Source organism: Salmo salar, chromosome ssa09 (genome assembly GCF_905237065.1).
Source record: "Salmo salar chromosome ssa09, Ssal_v3.1, whole genome shotgun sequence".
In the NCBI taxonomy this organism is placed as follows: domain Eukaryota; kingdom Metazoa; phylum Chordata; class Actinopteri; order Salmoniformes; family Salmonidae; genus Salmo; species Salmo salar.
Window position 1 is genome coordinate 93,854,619 of NC_059450.1, and position 25,213 is coordinate 93,879,831.

The following is a 25,213-nucleotide window of genomic DNA, read 5'->3' on the forward strand; positions in this document are numbered from 1 at the left end:
TGGAGATTGCATGGCTGTGTGTTCGGTTTTATACAAATGTCAGCAATGGGTGTGGCTGAAATAGCCAAATCCACTAATTTGAAGGGGTGCCCACATACAGTTGGGCAAAAAAGTATTAAGTCAGCCACCAATTGTGCAAGTTCTCCACCATAATTTGCAAATAAATTCATTAAAAATCCTGCAATATGATTTTCTTGATTTTTTTTTCTCATTTTGTCTGTCATAGTTGACGTGTACCTATGATGAAAATTACAGGCCTCTCTCATCTTTTTAAGTGGGAGAACTTGCACAATTGGTGGCTGACTAAATACTTTTTTGCCCCACTGTACTTCTGTAGAGCATGTCATACTGTAGCTGCAGCAACAGGAAATGGGAATTCATGTGGAAATTACAAACTTCAGAAGCCTTGAATACACTACACGTTTGCATTTCCTGCTGTGCAGCAAAATTCTCAGCAACAAAAGAGTGATCAAATCAAAATCCTATATCTGTATTTGGTGTGTGTCAGCGGTATACAGGTGTATTTCATACTGTAAATGTATTTGGTGTGTGTCAGCTGTATACAGGTGTATTTCATACTGTAGATGTATTTGGTGTGTGTCAGCTGTATACAGGTGTATTTCATACTGTAGATGTATTTGGTGTGTCAGCTGTATACAGGTTTATTTCAAACTGTAGATGTATTTGGTGTGTGTCAGCTGTATACAGGTGTATTTCATACTGTAGATGTATTTGGTGTGTGCCAGCTGTATACATGTGTATTTCATACTGTAGATGTATTTGGTGTGTCAGCTGTATACAGGTGTATTTCAAACTGTAGATGTATTTGGTGTGTTTCAGCTGTATACAGGTATATTTCATACTGTAGATGTATTTGGTGTGTGTCAGCTATATTTCATACTGTAGATGTATTTGGTGTGTGTCAGCTGTATACAGGTGTATTTCAAACTGTAGATGTATTTGGTGTGTGTCAGCTGTATACAGGTGTATTTCATACTGTAGATGTATTTGGTGTGTGTCAGCTGTATACAGGTGTATTTCATACTGTAGATGTATTTGGTGTGTGTCAGCTGTATACAGGTGTATTTCAAACTGTAGATGTATTTGGTGTGTGTCAGCTGTATACAGGTGTATTTCATACTGTAGATGTATTTGGTGTGTGTCAGCTGTATACAGGTGTATTTCATACTGTAGATGTATTTGGTGTGTGTCAGCTGTATACAGGTGTATTTCATACTGTAGATGTATTTGGTGTGTCAGCTGTATTTCATACTGTAGATGTATTTGGTGTGTGTCAGCTGTATACAGGTGTATTTCATACTGTAGATGTATTTGGTGTGTCAGCTGTATACAGTTGTATTTAATACTATAGCTGTGATGTACTATATTTGAGGTTCAATCATTGCCATAGCAACCAAGGCTAGGAGCTCCTGTAAATGTGTAAATATTGAATACATTTTAAGTACTTTTTATTGCATTTTTTAATACCATTTTTGTTTTTCTTAGCTAATTTGTTAGCTATCGGCATGGCATGACTGGTAAGTCAGTTGGTTTCACCTAACTAATGCGTCACTGTCATCAAGAAGCTCAGATAGCTAAGTTTCTAGCAAACTAGCTAGCTAGCTATGTTTTGATTCAAAGTAAGGGGGTGTTGTTTGGAGATGGCAGGCTCGTTGAAGATGTTGAAGTTTTGAGCAGTTTTCTCCAGTGGTTAGCTTCTGGACTGATGTGCAGTGTGCTTTTGTGGTGCTTTCGCGGCTGTCGTGGGTTCACCCTGTTGGGTGCTACACATCGGTACTGTAGTGAAGGAGTTCTACCCATGGAGATTGACTTCAGAGACTATTACTGAGAAGCGCCGCTTCAGCTACGGAAAGGGCCAAGGTGCCCTTGATGAACAGCTCTGGACCAGTCTGACACCCCCTGGATGTGACCCCCCTCCTCTGTTTCACCTCTGAACTGCCTCTACTCTAGCCTTCCACCTGGTGCCGACTGCCTCAAGCCATTAATTAACTACCCTGCCTGCCATGATCGGCCATGAACTATTTGTTTTGGTTTTTCTAAATTGTATGTCTTTTTTTCATTTTTTGTTGTTGCTTAAAGCTCTTTGAGATTGTAATAAAACATGCTATAAAAGTTTAATAAATTATTATTATTATAATATGGTCATACTGTAACTGTATTTGTCTTTTTGCACTGTGATTGTGATTATGTTTTGATGCTCAAGATCAAGATCGATTGTTTGATGGATCTGCAGACATCTCCACCATTCAGCTTCTAATGGGAGGGAGGAAATATATATTACCATCTAATGGGAGGGAGGAAATATATCTTACCATCTAATGGGAGGGAGAAATATATCTCTTACCATCTAATGGGAGGAAGAAATATATCTCTTACCATCTAATGGGAGGAAGAAATATATCTCTTACCATCTAATGGGAGGAAGAAATATATCTCTTACCATCTAATGGGAGGAAGAAATATATCTCTTACCATCTAATGGGAGGAAGAAATATATCTCTTACCATCTAATGGGAGGAAGAAATATATCTCTTACCATCTAATGGGAGGAAGAAATATATCTCTTACCATCTAATGGGATGGAGGAAATATATCTTACCTTCTAATGGGAGGAAGAAATATATTTCTTACCATCTAATGGGATGGAGGAAATATCTCTTACCATCTAATGGGAGGAAGAAATATATCTCTTACCATCTAATGGGAGGAAGAAATATATCTCTTACCATCTAATGGGATGGAGGAAATATATCTCTTACCATCTAATGGGATGGAGGAAATATATCTCTTACCATCTAATGGGATGGAGGAAATATATCTCTTACCATCTAATGGTATGGAGGAAATATATCTTACCTTCTAATGGGAGGAAGAAATATATCTCTTACCATCTAATGGGAGGGAGGAAATATATCTTCTTACCTTCTAATGGGAGGAAGAAATATATCTTCTTACCTTCTAATGGGAGGGAGGAAATATATCTTACCATCTAATGGGAGGGAGGAAATATATCTTACCTTCTAATGGGAGGGAGGAAATATATCTTACCATCTAATGGGAGGGAGGAAATATATCTTACCATCTAATGGGAGGAAGAAATATATCTTACCATCTAATGGGAGGAAGAAATATATCTTACCATCGATTGGGAGGGAGAAATATATCTTACCATCGATTGGGAGGGAGGAAATATATCTTACCATCGATTGGGAGGGAGGAAATATATCTTACCATCTAATGGGAGGGAGGAAATATATCTTACCATCTAATGGGATGGAGGAAATATATCTTACCATCTAATGGGATGGAGGAAATATATCTTACCATCTAATGGGATGGAGGAAATATATCTTACCATCTATTCTAATGGGAGGAAGAAATAAATCTTACTATCTATTCTAATGGGAGGAAGAAATATATGTTACCATCCGTGTATGCCTCCACCAGGTCGTGTATCTGTTGGTTGTTCCTGGAGGCCAAGACTTCAATCAGGCACTTCTCATCTGTTCCTGCCCCCTTAGAAATAAAGCATTACATGAAATACAGAATGGCATAAGTTACTAACTGGGCTGTGTAACAGTCGGTGTCTGATGTGGGTATTCTCAATTCTGATCATTTTCCTGTTTCTTAACTTTTTACTTCCAAAATTTAACCATTTGATGGCATCATAGATTTCTACTACAGTATCTCACTTTGATGGCATCATAGATTTCTACTACATTATCTCACTTTGATGACATCATAGATTTCTACTACAGTATCTCACTTTGATGACATCATAGATTTCTACTACATTATCTCACTTTGATGGCATCATAGATTTCTACTACATTATCTCACTTTGATGACATCATAGATTTCTACTGTATTATCTCACTTTGATGACATCATAGATTTCTACTACAGTATCTTACTTTGATGGCATCATAGATTTCTACTACATTATCTCACTTTGATGACATCATAGATTTCTACTATATTATCTCACTTTGATGACATCATAGATTTATACTACAGTATCTTACTTTGATGGCATCGTGGATCTCTTTGGCGTCATGGTAGGCCTGGGGTCTCATCAGACTGACGATGAGGCGTTCAAAATTCCCCGTCAGCTCATACTTCAGGTCATCTATCAGGTCCTGGGGAAGAGAGACGTCTGTTATGAAGTTACCCTCTCATGGTGTTTGCACAGTGAATTGTTGAATTGCAAATTGACTGGACAAACTTACCTTAAAGAATTCAACACAGTTAGTAAGACACATGTCTGTTTCGATGTTATCCTGTCATGATGTGTGACACAATGTGCTCAGTAGAGTATAGTGAGTTCAACAACGCTTCTGTTAGCGCCAAACATGTTACTTAGCAACAATTTCAGTTGAACGATTTGAATGAATATTCCAAAATGTTACAGTGAAACATCAAACAGATAATTTTTTTGTAAGGATAACTGAGGAAGTTCAGGGACAATAGTCAAACTGCAAATGACTTTGCTATTCCTACTACATGTAATAGAAAGCCTACATGGTTACATTATTATTTGTAGTGGCAGTTTAGACCCCAAAAAGACACTGACGTTCGCTGCACACTACCTTCTCAGACTGTTAGCTAACGTTAGGATAAAGCAACACAAATGGGAAATGTTCATTAACGTTAGCATAAAACAACACAAACGGGAAATGTTAGCTAACGTTAGCATAAAACAACACAAAAGGTAAATGTTAGCTAACGTTAGCATAAAACAACACAAACGGTAAATGTTAGCTAACGTTAGCATAAAACAACACAAATGGGAAATGTTAGCTACCATTAGCTAATGTACACAAGCTATTTCCCTTGATGCATGCACCTCTGGAATTTAACTAAGAATGTATTGTACCTTCTAATAAATGGCACACTGAATTGTGGAATTTGTGGTATAGCTTAATTTTACACTGTGGTTTTAGCTGGTACTGATCCAGTATTTACCTGGTATTAACTAAAGATCATAGAGTGGGTCACAGTAACAATGGGTACTTTCTGGTATTTATCTCAAAGCATTCAACACCAAATTATATATAGTGATGTTTATGTACATGAATCCCCCCCCCCCCCAAAAAAAAAAATATAATTTCAATGCAATCCAGGTCCAGCTCTGGAAAGGTACAGAAACGTGACGATAGACGTGATGTTAGATGTTATAATGTGATGTTCCTGTACCTTCCCATAGCTAGACTTGTACGCCTGTACAATCTCCTGTCTCTGAGCATTGCTTCTGCCAGTGACCAAATCCAAGATGGCCTCCTTGTCGCTGCCTGCAGAGCACAGAGGAAGATCAACAGTAACATCATTAGTAACATTTGACTTTAGAACCTTGTAAGCCAGGGCTGTCCAACCCTGTTCCTGGAGAGCTACACCACTGAAATAGAATAATTCTAATCTATTCCTATGAGCTACCCTCCTGTAGATTGTTGCTCCAACCCCCGTTGTAACTAACCTGATTCTTATCAACCAGCTAATTACCAGAATCAGGTGTGCTAGATTAGGGTTAGAGTGAAAACTTACAGGACGGTAGCTCTCCAGGAACATGGTTGGAGTTAAAACCTACAGGATGGTAGCTTTCCAGGGACAGGGTTGGAGTGAAAACCTACAGGACGGTATCTCTCCAGGAACAGGGTTAAAACAGCCCTGTTCTAAACAGCTGTGAATACTGGTGTTGGAGTTGTGCATCTCTAGCTTGGTTAATAAAACCAGACAGAACTGAAGTAAACTGAAACAAAGTGCAGTGCAGTGTTCTGTTTGGTTTTACCAGGCTAGTGTACCCCTGCCCTACAGTGGACACTAAGTGTAGCTACAGTGTTACTCACCAATGCCTTTCATGGCATTGTAGAGCGTCTCAGCATCTGCACTGGCATCAAAGTCTGGAGCATCGGTTACTGTGCCTCGGAACCCCTAGAAAAATATTCATGATATTTTATCCACTTTATCAGGTCAGTTGTTAAAGAACACATTTTCATTCAAAACAATGCATTTCAGAGCAGGGGAAAAGGGTTGATTGAGCCAACTGGATGCTGGGTATGACTAGTTGGGCACAGAAGAATGAATGAGGGGCCAGGAATTTCTCTGGGCCTATCCCAGGGTTAATTAAAGTCACATTGAAGTGAGGGGTTGTGGGTGTGTTTGTGGGCTGTGTTGGAGCCTTTGAGGGGCTGTGTGGGTGTACAGGGGGCAAAAAAGGTCTGTGTGGGTGTACAGGGAGCAAAAAGGGTCTGTGTGGGTGCACAGGGAGCAAAAAGAGGCTGTGTGGGTGCACAGGGAGCAAAAAGGGGCTGTGTGGGTGTACAGGGAGCAGGAAGGGGCTGTGTGGGTGTACAGGGGGCAGGAAGGGGCTGTGTGGGTGTACAGGGGGCAGGAAGGGGCTGTGTGGGTGTACAGGGGGCAGGAAGGGGCTGTGTGGGTGTACAGGGGGCAGGAAGGGGCTGTGTGGGTGTACGGGGGGCAGGAAGGGGCTGTGTGGGTGTACAGGAGGCAGGAAGGGGCTGTGTGGGTGTACAGGGAGCAGGAAGGGGCTGTGTGGGTGTACAGGGGGCAGGAAGGGGCTGTGTGGGTGTACAGGGGGCAGGAAGGGGCTGTGTGGGTGTACAGGGGGCAGGAAGGGGCTGTGTGGGTGTACAGGGGGCAGGAAGGGGCTGTGTGGGTGTACAGGGGGCAGGAAGGGTCTGTGTGGGTGTACAGGGGGCAGGAAGGGGCTGTGTGGGTGTACAGGGGGCAGGAAGGGGCTGTGTGGGTGTACAGGGGGCAAAAAAGGTCTGTGTGGGTGTACAGGGAGCAGGAAGGGCTGTGGCTGCAGTCTCTGTGGCCAAGCCTGCCCTGAGCAGCGGGCTGACAGGCAGACAGACAGCTGACACCAGTCTGCCCCCCTGCCTACAGCTGCCCCCTCCAGAACAGCAGTGTGTGTGCAGAGAGGAATGGGGAGTCCGGTTACACACACAGAGACCTGCTCACTCTGCAGGGGTCTGACACGGCTTCAGAGAAGCTGCCTTCAAATCAACACAGTAACAATAAAACACAATACAGCCGCCAGGGCTGCAATTCAATCAAATATGCAGTGCGGAAAATACCAGTGTTCATATGACATGAAAATACACATTGAAGATTATGTGATAAACAAGAACCAAATAAACAGCTCAGAGACTACAGATCTGTCTTGAAGAATCCCAAGCCTATATCTGATATGTATTTCTTATCCTGTATCTGAGAAACATATCCATTCAGCTGCTGTTTCTGTGGAGATTATTTCTGCTGCATTGAGGCACACAGCCAATGTCTCCTACCCAGAAATCCAGCCAGCCAGACAGCCAAGGAGGCCACTGCCCATGCTCAAAATGTGCCCCTACTACAGCTCTACCATAGAGACCATCACTCCCCAGGACAGCTGGGAGGTATCACCCACATAGCAACAGGACCAAACCAACGGGCCTATAGCAAAAGTCCTTTCAGCAGACAGACTGTTCAAGCAGCAAATAAGCAAAGTAGAACATAGATAATAATCACAGTATGTTCAGATGATACAAGTGAATTACTAGAGCTATTTGTTTTGATGATAGAACTAAACTACAGTAGTGCTTGGCTGCTCACAACTTCCATCCAGACACTGCACTATCCTTGGCACCAGTCTGTCTGTGCTATGGCTAACTTGTCGTTTGTTTTGCTACTCTGGTGTAGCTAATAACATGCTCCAACCAACAGATCCAGCAGAACCGCAAAGGACATGGTCTAGCAGGGCCATCCTTGGACATGGTTTTGATACTAGATAGTCTAGCAGGGCCATCCTTGGACATGGTTTTGATATTAAATAGTCTAGCAGGGCCATCCTTGGACATGGTTTTGATATTAAATAGTCTAGCAGGGCCATCCTTGGACATGGTTTTGATATTAAATAGTCTAGCAGGGCCATCCTTGGACATGGTTTTGATATTAAATAGTCTAGCAGGGCCATCCTTGGACATGGTTTTGATATTAAATAGTCTAGCAGAGCCATCCTTGCAAATCTCCTCTTATTGACTGGACTTTCAGAGCTTACATGAGCGGAACCTGGGTGTCCGAGACTAGGTATTAGATAGAGAAGCAGGCCTGCCGTATGCCTTCCGAAGCTCTCTCTGTGTGTCTGTCAATAGCATGTCCAGGTTGCCAGAGGGAAGAGTGACACCTTATACTAGCCTGCTGCCATTACAATAAACAGACGCCCCAAGGCTGATGACTGCTCATCTGACCCCTCCTCTGTCCTTACCTCATTATCATACAGTCATTATGGAATAGGATATGTTTATCCTTATAGCTTTACTGTAGCTACACATAGCACTGAGAGAATGGCAGACACAGGATTACCATATTGACTTACCATTCCCATATTTGGTCTTTTAAGGATATGCAGGAAACAATCAACCTGCAAGACAAGATATATACGAAGCAGAAATGAGAACAGAGAAACATTGTAACATGCTGTTTAATATGATGGTATCAATATCAATCAATGAAATGTATTTATAGAGCCCTTTTTACAACTCGCAGTTGTAACAAAGTGCTTTTTACAGAAACCAAGTGGTGGCCAGTCCTGTTCTGGCTGTGCCATCTTATCGATCCTAACCGTCAATGTTTACATGATATGATTCTGATCAACATGTATGGCCGGATGAACAAGAGATGCTATTGGACCATAGGCTAATGAAAATATACTTGATATGTCATTGAATGATGGTGGTCAGGGTTCTGCTCTATCAGCACAACACCATCCACAGAACCTGCACTAGAGAAGACTGCCTTGGAAGATCAAAATACTGTTTCATAATAAAAGTCACTAGTAGGCGTGCTATAGGATTATGCAGGGAGAAGACACAAGGGGGACCACCCACATGCTGACGCGTTGGCAGTAAATGTAGGGTGGTTGGCTTGTGGCCTACTGGTTAAAGCATAGCCACGTTTTCCACAGGAAAAATGTTGGCTGCTCCTCTCCTGCAGTTCAGTAAGGCTACAGTGTTCCCTTTCAGAGTGGTAGTTAGCTTTAGCATCTGGTGAGGTGGAGAAAGGGACATAGAACATCTAATAATGAAACATCTACTTTTACAATGGTACGGTTAGGTTAAACTTGTTCTGACACTCTTGTTGAATTGTTTTGTAGCATCTCAACTTTGAACCAAAGCACACATGGTCTATGATGATGGATTCTACAGTAGATGAAAAAGCAGTGTAGCATAAGAAATTGTGTATAAGTAAAGGGAATGCTGTTGGACTTCCAAATGAGATGTTAGTCATTCAGATTCTCATAAAGAATATATACCGCAGGAGAAGCACCCAGTGAGGACAAGCTGTCCTCTGGCATAGCACGCAGTATTGCAGTCAATTGTATGATTTCTGAGAGTTTCTCCATTAGTGAGGATATGAGATAAACAATCTAAGAAAAGTATCTTAGTTTGTTTAAGATATGCCCACAGCTGTGTTCAGTCTCCTAAAATAGTTTGATCCACAATCCCTATAGCCACAGAATGTCCACGACCACACCCCATCTCTCAGTCTCCCACCCCAAACAAATTATACAACTTTATATTCATAAAGCATAACTTTTTTGTTTTGTTTGAATTCTGTTTAAAACACATAACTTAGAATTTGACTATTTACACAATGGACATCAATCATAAACATGACTCATGTCTATGCTCAGTCCATTGCTTTACATTTACAACATTGCTCCACCCTTTTCTCTATGTTGTTATTTACACTTCTTGGTTTGAAAAATGGGTCTGTCTGTCTGTTTATTGCTCTCATATCATAGGCTTGGGCTAGGCTAATAATAGCCTAAACAACCCGTTATAGCTCCGTTATTGTCTTTACATGACTTGCGACAACATTATCTTAGCCTATATTGTTGAGCATTTGACACTATAGGAAACTCGTTACAATGCAAAACGCAAACTCACCTCTTTTACAGAACTAATTTGATCCAAATCAACCCACGCCGCAGTGCTGACCTCCTCTCTCCTGCGTGTTGCCCGGTGTTGAAACAGCGAGCTGTCTTATTCCCTGTCCTCGAGCTGACGTAATAACTGCGGCGCTCACCGGCAGTGCGTCAAAAAGAGTTTCCTTTTCAAACAGCGAGCCCTTCCACACTGAATAAAAACGGTTTTACAGTAAATTAACAAAGATTTAAACAACTAATTTACTTGTGCTGTTTGGTCTTTCTGGACGCTCCATATACCCACTAAGCATGGACCTTCATTAGGACATATTTTTGGTCCTGTCAGGTCAAAGAGGGATGCAATTGCAGCCAGCAATTCAGGGTGTTCCTGCATGTGGGAATTCTGGCATCTGCTGGAAACCCTCTTTATACTTCTATTGGTCCATTTTTAAGCTAGCCTCTCTAGGGTATGTGGTACGAAATCGTCCCACCTACTCAACAGCCAGTGGAATCCCGTGGCGCGATATTCAAATTCCTTAGAAATGCTATTACTTCAATTTCTCAAACATATGACTATTTTACACCATTTTAAAGACAAGACTCTCGTTAATCTAACCACACTGTCCGATTTCAAAAAGGCTTTACAACGAAAGCAAAACATTAGATTATGTCAGCAGAGTACCCAGCCAGAAATAATCAGACACCCATTTTTCAAGCTAGCATATAATGTCACAAAAACCCAAACCACAGCTAAATGCAGCACTAACCTTTGATGATCTTCATCAGATGACACTCCTAGGACATTATGTTATACAATACATGCATGTTTTGTTCAATCAAGTTCATATTTATATAAAAAAACAGCTTTTTACAATAGCATGTGACGTTCAGAACTAGCATACCCACCGCATACTTCCGGTGAATTTACTAAATTACTCACGATAAACGTTCACAAAAAACATAACAATTATTTTAAGAATTATAGATACAGAACTCCTTTATGCAATCGCTATGTCCGATTTTAAAATAGCTTTTCGGCAAAAGCACATTTTGCAATATTCTGAGTAGATAGCTCGCCATCACGGGCTAGCTATTTTGACACCCACCAAGTTTGGCACTCACCAAACTTAGATTTACTATAAGAAAAATTGGATTACCTTTGCTGTTCTTCGTCAGAATGCACTCCCAGGACTTCTACTTCAATAACAAATGTTGGTTTGGTTCAAAATAATCCATAGTTATGTTCAAATATCCTCTGTTTTGTTCGTGCGTTCAAGACACTATCCGAAGGGTAACGAAGGGTGACGCGCCGGCGCGTATCGTGACAAAAAAAATCTAAATATTCCATTACCGTACTTCGAAGCATGTCAAACGCTGTTTAAAATCAATTTTTATGCGATTTTTCTCATAAAAAAGCGATAATATTCCGACCGGGAAACCCTGTTTTCGTTCAAAGACAAAAAATCTAAAATGGCCTCGTCTCGTGCACGCGCGTGCCAGTCTCATTGTTCTCAGATCGACCACTTACCAAATGCGCTACTGTTTTTCAGCCATGGGCTGCAAAGTCATCATTCAACGTTCTGCCGCCTTCTGAGAGCCTATGGGAGACGTAGGAAGTGTCACGTTACAGCAGAGATCCTCAGTTTTCAATAAAGAGAGTGTAGAAGGCCAAGTAATGGTCAGAGAGGGCACTTCCTGTTTGGAATCTTCTCAGGTTTTTGCCTGCCATATTAGTTCTGTTATACTCACAGACACCATTCAAACAGTTTTAGAAACTTTAGGGTGTTTTCTATCCAAATCAAACAATGATATGCATATTCTAGTTTCTGGGCAGTAGTAATAACCAGATTAAATCGGGTACGTTTTTTATCCGGCCGTGCAAATACTGCCCCCTACCCTAGAGAGGCTAGGATAGGAGGGAGGTGGGGCCGGTCCAGTACAGTAGGTGGCTTTAATGCACAATAACGTTGGATGCCAGCCGCTGATAAACCTCACAGAAGAAGGGGCAGGGGTGACAATGGTAGCTAGCAAGTCGCACACCGGTAGACAGTGTCCTTCGTCCCAGCCTGTTTTCCTGCAGTTCTGTTAATGACTGCGAGGTGTTCGGCAGGCAGGAGCGAAGGACACTGTCTACTGGACACTGCCAGCTGGTCCGGTACACAGCAGGCGGAATCGACACTGTGTACAAGCTAGCTAACTAGCAGGCGACCGGTAGACAGTGTCCTTCGTCCCCGTCTATTGGGCACGGTTTTCTCCGGGAACACAGCAGGCGGGAGGCAGAGGCAACACTATGTGCTAGCTAACTAGCAAGCTAGCACACGGCGTAACTAGCGAGCTAACTAGTTAGCTAACACACAGTGCCTGCTGTGCTAGCGGTAGGTGGGGGTGACCGGTAGACAGTGTCCTTCGCCCCCGCCTGTCGGGCACTGTTTTCCAGCAGTTCTGTTAATGCAGGTGTTCGGCAGGTAGGAGCGAAGGACACTGTCTACCGGTGTCACTCCCTCTAGCTAGCAAGGAGGACTCTGGGAGGGCGCGAGAAAACTCAGATAATACTTTTATTTCCCTTTTGACCCACATTCAAAAGTGTAATGAGTTTAACCCACTGTTCCTAGGCCATCATTGAAAATAAGAATTTGTTCTTAACTGACTTGTCTAGTTAAATAAAGGTAAAATAAATAATTAAATAATAATTATGCGCTGCCCTATGGGACTCCCAATTGTGGCCGAATGTGATACAGCCTGGATTTGAACCAGGGACTGTAGTGGTACCTCTTGCACTGAGATGCAGTGCGCCACTTGGGAGCCCCTAACCCCACACATCCTGTGCCAGCACTTTGCCTCCAGTACAAAGAACTTGTTGTTTTGTTCAGTACTAAGAACTTAAAAGGAGATTTGTTGTTACTTAGTCTCCACCTTGCTAAAAAGGGAACTAGGGGACAATCTCTGGTTGAGAGAATGCCAAGAGTGTGCAAAACTGTCAAGACAAAGGGAGGCTATTTGAAGAAACTCATATTTAAAATATATTTTGATTTGTTTAACACTTTTTTGATTACTTTATGATTCCATATGTGTTATTTCATAGTTTTGATGTCTTCACTATTATTCTACAATCTAGAAAATAGTAAATATAAAGAAAAACCCTTGAATGAGTAGGTGTTCTAAAACTTTTGACCGGTAGCGTATATGAACGAGCAATGTCAGAGCGGCATAGACTAAGATACAGTAGAACAGAATAAAATACAGTATAAACATATGAGATGAGTAATGCAAGATATGTACACATTATTCAAGTGACTAGTGTTCCATTTATTAAAGTGGCCAGTGATTTCAAGTCTACGTTAATAGGCAGCAGCCTCTAATGTGCTAGTGATGGCTATAAAACATTATTCATTGAGAATGTACTTTGTGTGCAGTTGATATATCCATAGAAAAAATGACCAAAAAACAGGCATTTTCAACATTTGTAAATTATGTTATTTCAACTTTCATTCAGAACCCGAAAATGAAACTGATTTCAACGTCTGGAAAAATATGTATTTTCAATGTCCGGAAAATACATATTTTCAACTTTCATTCAAAACTAAAAGGAACCTGATTTAAATGATGTGTATTATGTTACGTCTACCTCTGAGTCCAGGTTGCATGCAGAGGAGCCACCTCCACCAGAGTGAATACACACGTTTATGTTGCAATCATGTTAGGTTATGAGAGGAGCCAGTATTGAAACATTGAAACAACATGCAGGGCCTTCTGTACAACCATATTCAGATCTACTATTCCACAGTTATAATAGTTTGAACCTTAGTGAGAGAGAGAGTTATGACTGGTGTGTGTGAGCTGTGAGGCCTACCGGTTTGTGACTTTGCCAGAGCTGAGCATTCTGTGTGAGAGATTGTGACTGTGCTATTTCTGTCTCTGCTGGCCTTCCGGGAGCCATTCCGGTCAGAGGGTAATGTAAGGCTAGACTGGAGAGAGAGAGAGCGGGAGAGAGAGAGAGGGAGAGGGGGAGAGAGAGAGAGAGAGGGGGGGATAGAGAGAACGAGGGAGAGCAAGAGGGAAAGAGGGGGAGAGAGAGAGGGAGAGGGGGAGAGAGCAAGAGGGAGAGGGAGAGAGGGGGGAGAGAGAGAGAGGGAGAGGAGGAGATAGAGAGCAAGAGTGACAGAGAGGGGGGAGGGGCAGAGAGATCAGAACTTGGGGGAACAGGAGAGGGGGGAGAGAGAGAGAAAAGCGAGAGAGAGGCAGAGAGAAATGGAAAGGGGGCGAGTGTGAGAGAGAAAGAGAGAGATGGGAGAGAGTAAGAGAGAGAGAGAGAGAGAGAGAGAGAGAGAGAGAGAGAGAAAGAGAGAGAGAACTGGAAGAGAGATCAGAGTGTGAGTAATTACCGTTAACCCAGAAGTAAAATCTTGTGTAATTTGGTCAGCTGCATGATTAACTTCTGTGTTCACACTGTGTTAGAAATTGAGAGTTCCGGCAAAAAGTCTCAACCTTGCAAAAGGAAACTCTCAGCCAAGCCCCCCCTCCCTTTTCATCCGTGTGCACAAGGGTGATGCAGTCTACTGCTTCGTTCACGTGCTATGGGAGTTATCAGAAACTCCTAGTTCCCCGTGGGAAATTTCACTTGAATGACCCTCCAAATCGGAAACACAAGTGGGAAACTTGTTACCCGAGTTGTAGAGTTGTGACGTTTCACTGACATTTTACATTTTCAACCAAAAGATGACAACAAATCAATTTTTGACAACTACAACCTTATCAATATGGAGAATGTAGCCAGTTTGACCATATGTCAATGTTAAGCGAGCTAGCTACCTTTATTATTAGCAATGTTAGCTAGTTTATCAAGCTAGCTAAAATCTTAGTGGTTGAACAATTGTTCCGATTTCAAAGGCACGTCAACACAATCATGTCAGACTTCCCACTTCCCAGTTTCCCATTTCCCACGAGGACATGAAGCCACCCTAAGAAGTCTTTGCCCAATCCTCACACATCCAAATAACCAATGATGAATACCCCAAAAACGGAACTAATGCTGCTCGTTATCCCGTCCCTCCGGGATTTCGCTGACATGTTTTGTGATATTTGTGGGATAAAATGCTAGATTTTTCTGCCGCAATTCTGACATTCTGCATGGCAATTTGCGATGATTTTGTCAATTTTTTTTTGAAAATGCGCTGACGAGGGAAAAAGTTTGTTGACGTGTGGCTGATTGAACCATATTATGCGGTAAATTTACAATGATTGGTTGAAATTGCATGCCCTCTTTTTTTTACTGCGGTGATGGGTCAGTTTTATGTGATAATATTGCAATGATTTTACTGTTCTATGCGGAAATAGTGTGCAGATTGGTCAAATTTGCAAGCCCTCGCATAATATGCGAGGAATGGTCAATTTTGCCAAAAATGTTGTGATCACAGTTGTCTCATGCATTCCATTCAGTCCCGGTAGATTCTTTGTCTACACGCATAATCTGCCCACAGGAGATTATAGTGTGTAGGAGAGTGGGAATCAGAAAGAGAGAGAGAGAAATAGAGATATTGACACCCCTCATAGCTGGATCATGACTGTATTTACATCACTGCCAGCAATACTGGCCACTACTTCTCACCCTGTTAGCTTCCCAGAATTCTCCTGGCTTTCCTGCTCATGCACCTTACAGCACAAACAGGGTAGACAGTTTTTGGAGATTAAAATGTTCCCAACCCCCGCCAAAGTATGATGGCATTTTGAGACTTTTTATAAGATTAGTTCATCTGCCACTGTATGCAGTATCTTTGATACCTTTCAATCACATCCCAGGGAAAGATAAGTATGTTTTTCTCTGCTTTTCCATGAGCAGAATGTGAAACTATGCCCTGGATTACTGTAATGGTTATAGAACAAAAAGTAGCTTTCTACTGCAGACACTCAAGGCTATTTTCTCCTCATATAGTTAGCTAGATTACACAGCAATGTGATCACTGAGATGTTATATATGCAAGATGAGGCCGACAGACACTGTTACCCTGTTCCTAACTCCTAGCAAACTTTGCAGTATTTGTACTTTTTTTGTGTGTTATTTCTTACATTATTTGCTCAAAACGTTTCTAGTATTATTTCCTACAGCCGAAAATACATTTTGGACATTAGATCGGCGGTCACTCACCAGAAATCCAACCAGGAATTCGACTTCCCTGACCTGGATCCTTTGTTTGGACTTTACGAGGCAGACCCATTCATCCCGGGTGCCACATCAAAACGTTGATGCTGGAAGAGTGGGAGTAGAGGAGGGGTTTTAGCCAGGCTCAGGCAGCGAGCGAACCATCCACCACTTCCGAGTATGTTACTCGCTAACGTTCAGTCTCTGGACAATAAAAGAGATGAGCTCAGAGCGAGGATCTCCTTTCAGAGAGACATAAGGGGCTGTAACATACTCTCTGGGAAAACAGAGGTGGAAGGCTATGTAATGATTAACATCTCATGGTGCGAATGTGGTAACTTATAGGAACTCAAGTCCTTTTGTTCTCCCAATCTGGGATACCTCACCATCAAATGCCGACCACATTACATCCCAAGATAATTTTCTTTGGTTATTGTCACTGCTGTGTATATTCACCCCCAAGCCGACACTGGACCCCCTCTCAAAGAACTTCACTAGACTTTGTACAAACTGGAAACTGCATATCCAGAGGCTGTATTTATTGTAGCTGGGGACTTTAATAAATTAAATCTGAGGAAAACGCTCCCAAAATTCTACCAACACATCTCTTGTATTACACGCAAATAGAACATGCTTGACCATCGTTACTCTACCTTCTGGGACATCTACGAGTACCCTCCCCTTCCCTCCCTTCAGTAAAATAAGAACTCAATGTTTATATCCCAGGACAAATTAGCTAGCAACAGCAAGCTAGCTAAATAGGACAAATTAGCTAGCTAGCTACATTACACAAACAAAACAGCAAATGAATCCAATTCTTGATGTAATCATTGTGTGCTAAGAATATGGGACCAAATAAACTTTTGATAACTTTGATACACACAAGTGAACTTGTCACAATACTTTTGGGCCCCTAAAATGGGGGGGGGGAGAAAGAGTCCATGTACAAAAAGTGCTGTCATTTCTAAACAGCTCATATGGATGAAAATACCTTCAAATTAAAGCTGACCGTCTGCATCGAAGGTGCTGGAGTACATAGCCAAAACAAAACACACTGTCCCAATACTTTGAGCTCACTGTATCTCTGCTAGAGCTGACCTTATCTGCTATTGTCCCTTCTCAGTGTACAGGGCTTGAGAGGGATGCCTAAGGTAAAGCCAAACATGTTTAATGTTAAAATCTGCTACTCTTTTGGAACGCAGTATTGTCAAGATAACTACTTTTTACCGTGTGTAAAATTGCTTGTTTCATTTGAAAGCTTTTTATAAAAATACAAAAAATGCATGAAATGAAATGTATGCATTCACTACTGTAAGTCGCTCTGGATAAGAGTGTCTGCTAAATGACAAATGTAAATGTAAATGTAAAATCAGATCACGTCTCCATCCTGCTCCTCCTCACCTATAAGCAGAAACTTAAACTAGAAGCACCGTGATAAGGACGGTTCAATGTTGGTCTGACCAATTAGAATCTATGCTTCAAGACTAATCTGATCACCCGGACTGGGAAATGTTCCAGGTCACCTTTGGGAATAACTTTAGTATAGACGTATACACTGACTCTGTGACTGGGTTCATCAGGAAGTGCATAGAAGATGTTGTTCCTACTGTAACAATTAGGATTTATCCAAACCAGAAACAGTGGATAGCTGGCAGCATTCACACTAAACCGAAAGTGCAAACCACCACATTTAACCACGGCAAGGGTACTGGGAACATGGATGTGTATAAACAGACCACTCCTTAGAATCTGGAAGGTTCACTCCTAATCTGAAACAATGGATAGAATCACCGTTGTTATGGTTACAGCAGCTAGAGTAATCCTTAGAATCTGGAAGGGCCACTCTTATTCTGAAAGAGTGGTCAGAATCACTGTTGGTATGGTTACAGCAGCTAGAGTAATCCTTAGAATCTGGAAGGGCCACTCCTGCACTGAAACAGTGTAGAATCAATTTTTGCGGTGGCATCTTATGAGCAAATGCTTGCTAGGATCACTGGTAGAAACGACAATTCTAGAAGCTGGGCGTGTATTTGTTATGTTTCTAAGACTGGGAGGTGATTACTTCTGCTTGTGAACCCATTTAGTTCTGTATTGTTGCTTGTGAACCCATTTAGTTCTGTATTGTAGCTTGTGAACCCATTTAGTTCTGTATTGTAGCTTGTGAAGCTTGTGAACCCATTTAGTTCTGTATTGTAGCTTGTGAACCCATTTAGTTCTGTATTGTAGCTTGTAAACCCATTTAGTTCTGTATTGAAGCATGTGAACCCATTTAGTTCTGTATTGAAGCTTGTGAACCCATTTAGTTCTGTATTGTAGCTTGTGAACCCATTTAGTTCTGTATTGAAGCATGTGAACCCATTTAGTTCTGTATTGAAGCTTGTGAACCCATTTAGTTCTGTATTGAAACTTGTGAACCCATTTAGTTCTGTACTGTAGCTTGTGAACCCATTTAGTTCTGTATTGAAGCTTGTGAACCCATTTAGTTCTGTATTGTTGCTTGTGAACCCATTTAGTTCTGTATTGTATCTTGTGAACCCATTTAGTTCTTTATTGAAGCTTGTGAACCCATTTAGTTCTGTATTGAAGCTTGTGAACCCATTTAGTTCTGTATTGTAGCTTGTGAACCCATTTAGTTCTGTATTGTTGCTTGTGAACCCATTTAGTTCTGTATTGTATCTTGTGAACCCATTTAGTTCTGTATTGTAGCTTGTGAACCCATTTAGTTCTGTATTGAAGCTTGTGAACCCATTTAGTTCTGTATTGTAGCTTGTGAACCCATTTAGTTCTGTATTGAAGCTTGTGAACCCATTTAGTTCTGTATTGTTGCTTGTGAACCCATTTAGTTCTGTATTGTATCTTGTGAACCCATTTAGTTCTGTATTGAAGCTTGTGAACCCATTTAGTTCTCTATTGAAGCTTGTGAACCCATTTAGTTCTGTACTGTAGCTTGTTAACCCATTTAGTTCTGTACTGTAGCTTGTGAACCCATTTAGTTCTGTATTGTAGCTTGTGAACCCATTTAGTTCTGTATTGTTGCTTGTGAACCCATTTAGTTCTGTACTGTATCTTGTGAACCCATTTAGTTCTGTACTGTATCTTGTGAACCCATTTAGTTCTGTACTGTAGCTTGTGAGATAATATTTGACTGTGTATGTGTGCTATATTGGAGGATATGCTTAGATGTCAGGCTCAATGTTTTAATGCTGTACAATGTTTTATTACATTTTTATTTGTTTGTTTGTTTGTGGAAAAAAGGAAAAAATAAATACAACTTTAATAACAAAAAATTAATAAAAATGACTATCCCCATAGCAATCACTTCTGTCATCATGAAGTGCTTTGAGAGGCTAGTTAGGGATCATATCACCTCCACCTTACCCGACACCATAGACCCACTGCAATTTGCATACCGCCCCAACAGATCCACTGACGACGCAATCGCCGTTCCACTGCACATCCATGACTGCGTGGCTTACCCACATCTCCAACTCAATCATCATGTTTGCTTACAACACAACAGCGGTGGTCCTGATTAACAACTACGACGAGACAGCCTACAGGGAGGAGGTGAAATCCCTGGTGGAGTGGTGCCAGGAAAATAACCTCTATCTCAAAGTTAACAAAACAAATGAACTGATAATGGACTACAGTAGACAGCAGAGAGAGCACGACTCCATCCATATCGACGGGGACCGCAGTGGAGCAAATTCGAGTTGGCCCCTAAGACCCTCACAAACTTCTACAGATACACCATTGAGAGCATTCTGTGGGGCTGTAGCACCGCCTGGTACGGCAACTGCACCGCCCACAAGCACCCGGTGTCACAGGAAGACCAAGAAGATCACCAAGGACCTCAGCCACCTGAGCCACGTGCTATTCACCTCCCTATCATCTAGAAGGCGGAGGCAGTGCAGGTACATCAAAGCTGGGACCGAGAGACTGAGAAACTGAGTTTCTATCTCCAGGTCATCCGACTGTTAAACAGCCTCCACTAGCTGACATTGCTCGTTCTGATATTTGCTAATTTCTTGCTTTTTAAAAATGTTTTGTTTATTGTATAGCTAGATATAACTGCACTGTTGGAGCTAAAAACATAAGCATTTCGCTGCGCCTGCGATAACATCTGCAAGTCTGTGTATGTGACCAATGAACTTTGATTTGATATGCTGCTCTCTGTTGCTTCAGAACCGCATTACATAGAACACTTCATCAGATTCCTTGACAGATATGAGTTCCCACCCTCACATCTCTGTATCTCAACTTGTTCAACTCCATCACAAAGTCACAAGACATCCCCCAAAAAACTAAAGCCCCACTTTTTATCAAAAACATTTACGTTCCCGTGTGACCACAGTATGTGGGTTCAACCCAAAAAAAACTAAAGAGTAGAGTGTACAGCACAAAAGAATTTCTGACATTCAGCACGGGATTTGTTCACAGTTCTCACCCTGTCGTCCTGACTGTGGATATGTCCCAAATGGCACCCTATTCCCTATGTAGTTTGACAATAGGCCTCTGGTCAAAAGTAGTGCACTACATAGGGAATAGGGTGCCATTTGGGACTCAGCCTGTGTGTAATAATGAGGACATTATGGGCCAAAAAGAGCCAGACTCAGCAGCCAAGTCAGAAAGGCTACTTTGTCGCTAAATCTAGTGAGTAGGAGGGTCACACAACACAGCCTTGTATATATGGCCGTAAAAATCACTTTGCCCTCGTAAGAGTAAACACAGACAGCGGTTATATTTGTCCGTCCACTCGGGATAAACAACAACAACAATTAAATAGCAGTCTTGGTCTGGGCGAACTTGAGAAAAGGTAAAGACTCTATTCAAAGTATGTATTTATAGAGTGGTGTTTGTTGGGGAGAAAAAGAGAGAGACAGTAAACTAGTAAGATTAAAGAGAGAGAGAGAGAGAACTTAGCAGCTTTTCAATTTGTGATATTTATAAATATATATGCAATTTTCCTGCCTGAATGCATTTTTGTATGTACAATCTGTCAGGTTGACTTGTTACTTGTCACTCCATGTTAAAACCCACTGTCTGAGCACACAGGGAAGTGACTTGATTCTAACCTGGTCTCAAATGGCACCCTATTTATTGCCTTTATAGTGCACTACTTTTGACTAGGGCCCATAGGACGCTGGTCAAAAGTAGTGCCACTGTATTTGGAATAGGGTGCCATTTGGGACACTGCCTCAGTATGCATGTGGACTTTCCTGAGATTCAGTGTGATTCTGTCTCCTCGCGATCTCTCTCTGCTTATAAACCTTGCTCACAAACTATGACAGTTCCGTTCCACAGCAGTGTGTGTGTGTGTATGTGTATCTGTGTCTGTGTGTGTGTGTGTGTGTGTGTGTGTGTGTGTGTGTGTGTGTGTGTGTGTGTGTGTGTGTGTGTGTGTGTGTGTGTGTGTGTGTGTGTGTGTGTGTGTGTGTGTATGTTTGTGTGTGTGTGTGAGAGAGAGAGCCATGACTGTTCTGTTCCACAGCAGCAACAGCAGCAGTGTGTGTGTGTGTGTGTGTGTGTGTGTGTGTGTGTGTGTGTGTGTGTGTGTGTGTGTGTGTGTGTGTGTGTGTGTGTGTGTGTGTGTGTGTGTGTGTGTGTGTGTGTGTTCCACAGAAGCACACCTCTGTGGTTTAACATTACCAATATCATTACTGGTACTCTGAAGAACTTATCCGTGTTATTGAGATGTGCAGATATGGGGCCCTGGGGCAGGAGGCCTGAGCCATGAGGAGATTGATCAAACGTACACGGGCGTCAACTGAGGCAGGTGGGCAGGGGTGGGCCAGGGGGGGAGAGGCAGGCCTGGGGTAGTGACAGAAACGGACTGGCCGTAGGGCAGTTGAGAAAAATGCCAGATGGGCTGAATTCTCATTATTTAGATAATAATGGAGGCCTCAAGAAGAAGAAAAAAAGGTTTCTGGTGTGTTAGAAATAACCGGGCTGATTTCTGGTCTCAGTCCGTCCCTGGGTAGGGAGGTGGACGTCAGGAGGGATTAGGGTTGGCTGAAATCCCTTTATGGGAGACGAGAGGAGGCTCAGGGGGGAAGAAAACGAAACAACCCCACAGTCACAGAGTGTGCAGCCCGAACCAGGGTTATAAACCATGAAAGCAGCTTTGTCCCCTTCTCTCTTTTTCTCTCTCTCTCTTTCTCTCTCTCTACTCTCTCTCTCTTTTATTCTCTCGCTCGCTCGCTCACTCTCTCTCTCTTTCTTTCTCAATCTCCCTCTCTCTTTCTTTCTCTCACTCTCTCTCTCTCTCTCTCTGTCTCTCTTTCTCTCTGTCCGTCTCTCTCTTTCATTCTCTAACCTCTCTCTCAACCCCCCCTCTCTTCAATCTTTCTATCTGCCATCTCTCTCTCTCTCTCTCTCTCTGTCACTCTTGCTCTCTCTTTCTCTCCCTCATCTTAATAATCTCGCTAACAAGGCCAATAGGGATAATAATGACATTACCTATTAGTTAATAGTGATTATTTTGACATTATCTGTCAGGGTTGATAGTTAGGGCTGCCTCTCAGCTGCTGACAGAGAGCTGGCTGGGAACTGCATTGCAGAGAAAAACATAACCTTGTCTCCTGAGTTGGCTGGGACCTAACTGAGATGATAGGGACAGGGCAACCATGCAGGGTGTGCCGTGGTGTGCCCTGAGAAAGAAACTGTGTGGACAGACAGTCACAGTGGGGTCCGAAATTATTGATACCCTTCCTGATTTAATAAAATAATTACCATCCCATAATGCTTAGGGTCATGTATAAAAATACTGGGCAGCCCATTATTTTGGCTACCATTGCTATGCCCCCATAGGATGACAATGCCCCCATCCACAGAGCATGAGTGGTCACTGAATGGTTTGATGAGCAAGAAAATGATGTAAACCATAGGCCATGGCTGTCTCAGTCACCAGATCTCAACCCAATTGAACACTTAGGGGAGATTCTGGTGTGGTTCCTGAGACAGTTTTCCACCATCAACAAAACACCAAATTATGGAATTTCTCATGGAGGAATGGTGTCGCATCTCTTCAATATAGTTCCAGACACTTGTAGAATCTATGCCACGGTGCATTGAAGCTGTTCTGGCTCATGGTGGCCCAACACCCTGTTAAAACACTTTATGTTGGTGTTTCCTTTATTTTGGCAGTTACCTGTACATCGTATGATAAAACATTTTTGGAATTTGTATTATTATATACTAATACAATTGCTCAGAGAAATAGATTTTGTTTAGCAAGTCATATTTTTGTTTCTCAAAAAGGTAGGCGTTATTCTCGCAAAGTGAGAAATTAAAAAATTTTTGACCCCTACCTTTTTGAGAAAAACAAATATTTATAGTTAAACAAAATCTCTTTCTCTGAGCAATTGTATTAGTATAAAATAAAATAATTTCCTAAATGTTTGGAGCATACAATATAGCTCAGTATTTGAATTATTTACATATTTTATACATTAATTTTTGCTAATCTTTAAACAGGGTGTCAATCATTTCCCACTGTATATATTCTCCTGCGAGACAGTGGCATTTAGCTAGCGGATCATTCTCTGGTTCATTCTTCCCCCATCTTTTTTTGTACTCTCCAATGTAAGGAAGGAGTGAGCAGTGGACCTACAGAACACCCAGTGGAGAGAGAGAGCGAAGAGAGAGAGAGAGAGAGAGAGAGAGAGAGAGAGAGAGAGAGAGAGAGAGAGAGAGAGAGAGAGTGAGAGCTGAATGGAATGTCTCTGATTCTCAATGTTCCGTCTCAGAACACATGACAACATGAAACTTCTATCGTAAGGTGAGTACACATTCTATTGATTCACACACCTGTTATTAGATATTACATTCCTAATACATGTTTTTATATGACATATCTGTTTAATTAACATGTATTTACATTACATACCGTAAATATTTCTTTACATACTTGACTCATTTAGGTTTATCCTATGGATAAAAGTTGTCAAGTTAAGTTTTGGCTAGAGTCATCAGTCATGTAGCAGGTTATTGCGTAGTTATAGAGCCAGTGGGCATCAGGAGAAAAATGACAAGCAACAGCAATCTTCTGTCAGGCAGGTGATAAAGGAGGAGGCATAAAATAATTAAGTGATTGAAGGAAGGAATAATCAACACTATCAATTGTCTCTCCTAAACACAGCACAGCTCTGTAGCAGGGAATCACTCACTAACAGGTAAGCAGACAAACAAATATTGATGTATTTATTATTTGGTAGATTAATGATAGTGATTTTGGGCCGTTTTAAAAGAAGAATGCAAACTTGTCACTCAGTGGTGCTGAACTTTTGGAGTTAGCGTGCCTCGTGTAAGAATGTTACTGATAGGGACAGTCCATAAAGTAGCTTATGGATTTTACCGTGGATTTACAAAGATCATGGTTTGCATATAGAAGACTTCATGAAATACATGGAATCTGATAAAGGTTATTGATAATGTTTCTGATATTATACTGCTGATCTTTCAAATACTTTGAAGAAATGTTTTTATGTCATAAACTGTGGTAAAGACAGACAGTTTTAAATGTATTTTCTTCAATGTAACTTTTGAACTTATTAGAAAGTAATGTTCTTGAACATCATGTAGTCAGGAATGATTCGGTGTTAGGGGTGACCCCCCATTGATCCCCCCCACTGATCCCCTTTTCTCTCTTCTCTCATTACATCCCCCCCTCTTCCTCCCCCAACCCCTGACCCCAGTAGAAGGATGACCTGCCACTCATTGAGCTCCTTTGTACGGAGCCTGTCCAGGAGAAAACCTCTGGAGCCCGAGGGGGAGGAGTCCACTTTCAACCGCTGTCTCACAACTCTGGACCTGGTGGCCCTAGGGGTGGGGAGTACCCTGGGGGCAGGGGTCTATGTTCTCTCTGGAGAGGTATGGATACAACTTCTTCTTAGTTAACTCATTTATTTTAATTTAACACTGTTGACTTAGTGGCTCTGGGTGTGGGGATTACCTAGGGGGCGATATATGGATACATATCTGATTGTTGCATTTATCCTTTTACATTTTTTCACGTTTACCTGTCAACACTTTTTAATACTTTAACACTTAGCCATAGGTAACACTTTAACGTAACACTTTAATGTAACACTTTAATGTAACATTTTAACGTAACAATTTAATGTAAC

The 25,213-nt window shown here is 41.7% G+C and overlaps 2 protein-coding genes across 7 annotated transcripts in view; one reads left to right on the forward strand and one right to left on the reverse strand.

Moving 5' to 3' along the window:
* anxa6 (annexin A6) overlaps positions 1–10,325 on the reverse strand; it is a 37,996-nt gene extending 27,671 nt beyond the window's left edge. For 2 of the 3 annotated variants that reach the window (XM_014213299.2, XM_014213298.2), the window contains exons 1-6: positions 9,972–10,325; positions 8,399–8,443; positions 5,865–5,949; positions 5,218–5,312; positions 4,047–4,160; positions 3,447–3,537 (exon numbers count right to left, since the gene is read on the reverse strand). In XM_014213299.2, coding sequence (XP_014068774.1) covers positions 3,447–3,537; positions 4,047–4,160; positions 5,218–5,312; positions 5,865–5,949; positions 8,399–8,407 — 394 coding nt within the window. In that variant the 5' untranslated portion in view covers positions 8,408–8,443; positions 9,972–10,325. 3 annotated transcript variants of the gene reach the window in all.
* Positions 1–25,213, forward strand: part of LOC106612296 (cationic amino acid transporter 2) — an 87,547-nt gene that overhangs the window by 40,002 nt on the left and 22,332 nt on the right. The window contains exons 1-4 of one of the 4 annotated variants that reach the window (XM_014213335.2): positions 20,735–20,901; positions 23,675–23,865; positions 24,226–24,259; positions 24,785–24,956. In XM_014213335.2, coding sequence (XP_014068810.1) covers positions 24,789–24,956 — 168 coding nt within the window. In that variant the 5' untranslated portion in view covers positions 20,735–20,901; positions 23,675–23,865; positions 24,226–24,259; positions 24,785–24,788. Of the gene's footprint in view, positions 1–20,734; positions 20,902–23,674; positions 23,866–24,225; positions 24,260–24,781; positions 24,957–25,213 lie in introns of those variants that run through there. The other 3 variants (XM_014213333.2, XM_014213334.2, XM_014213337.2) reach the window with 3 other exon arrangements.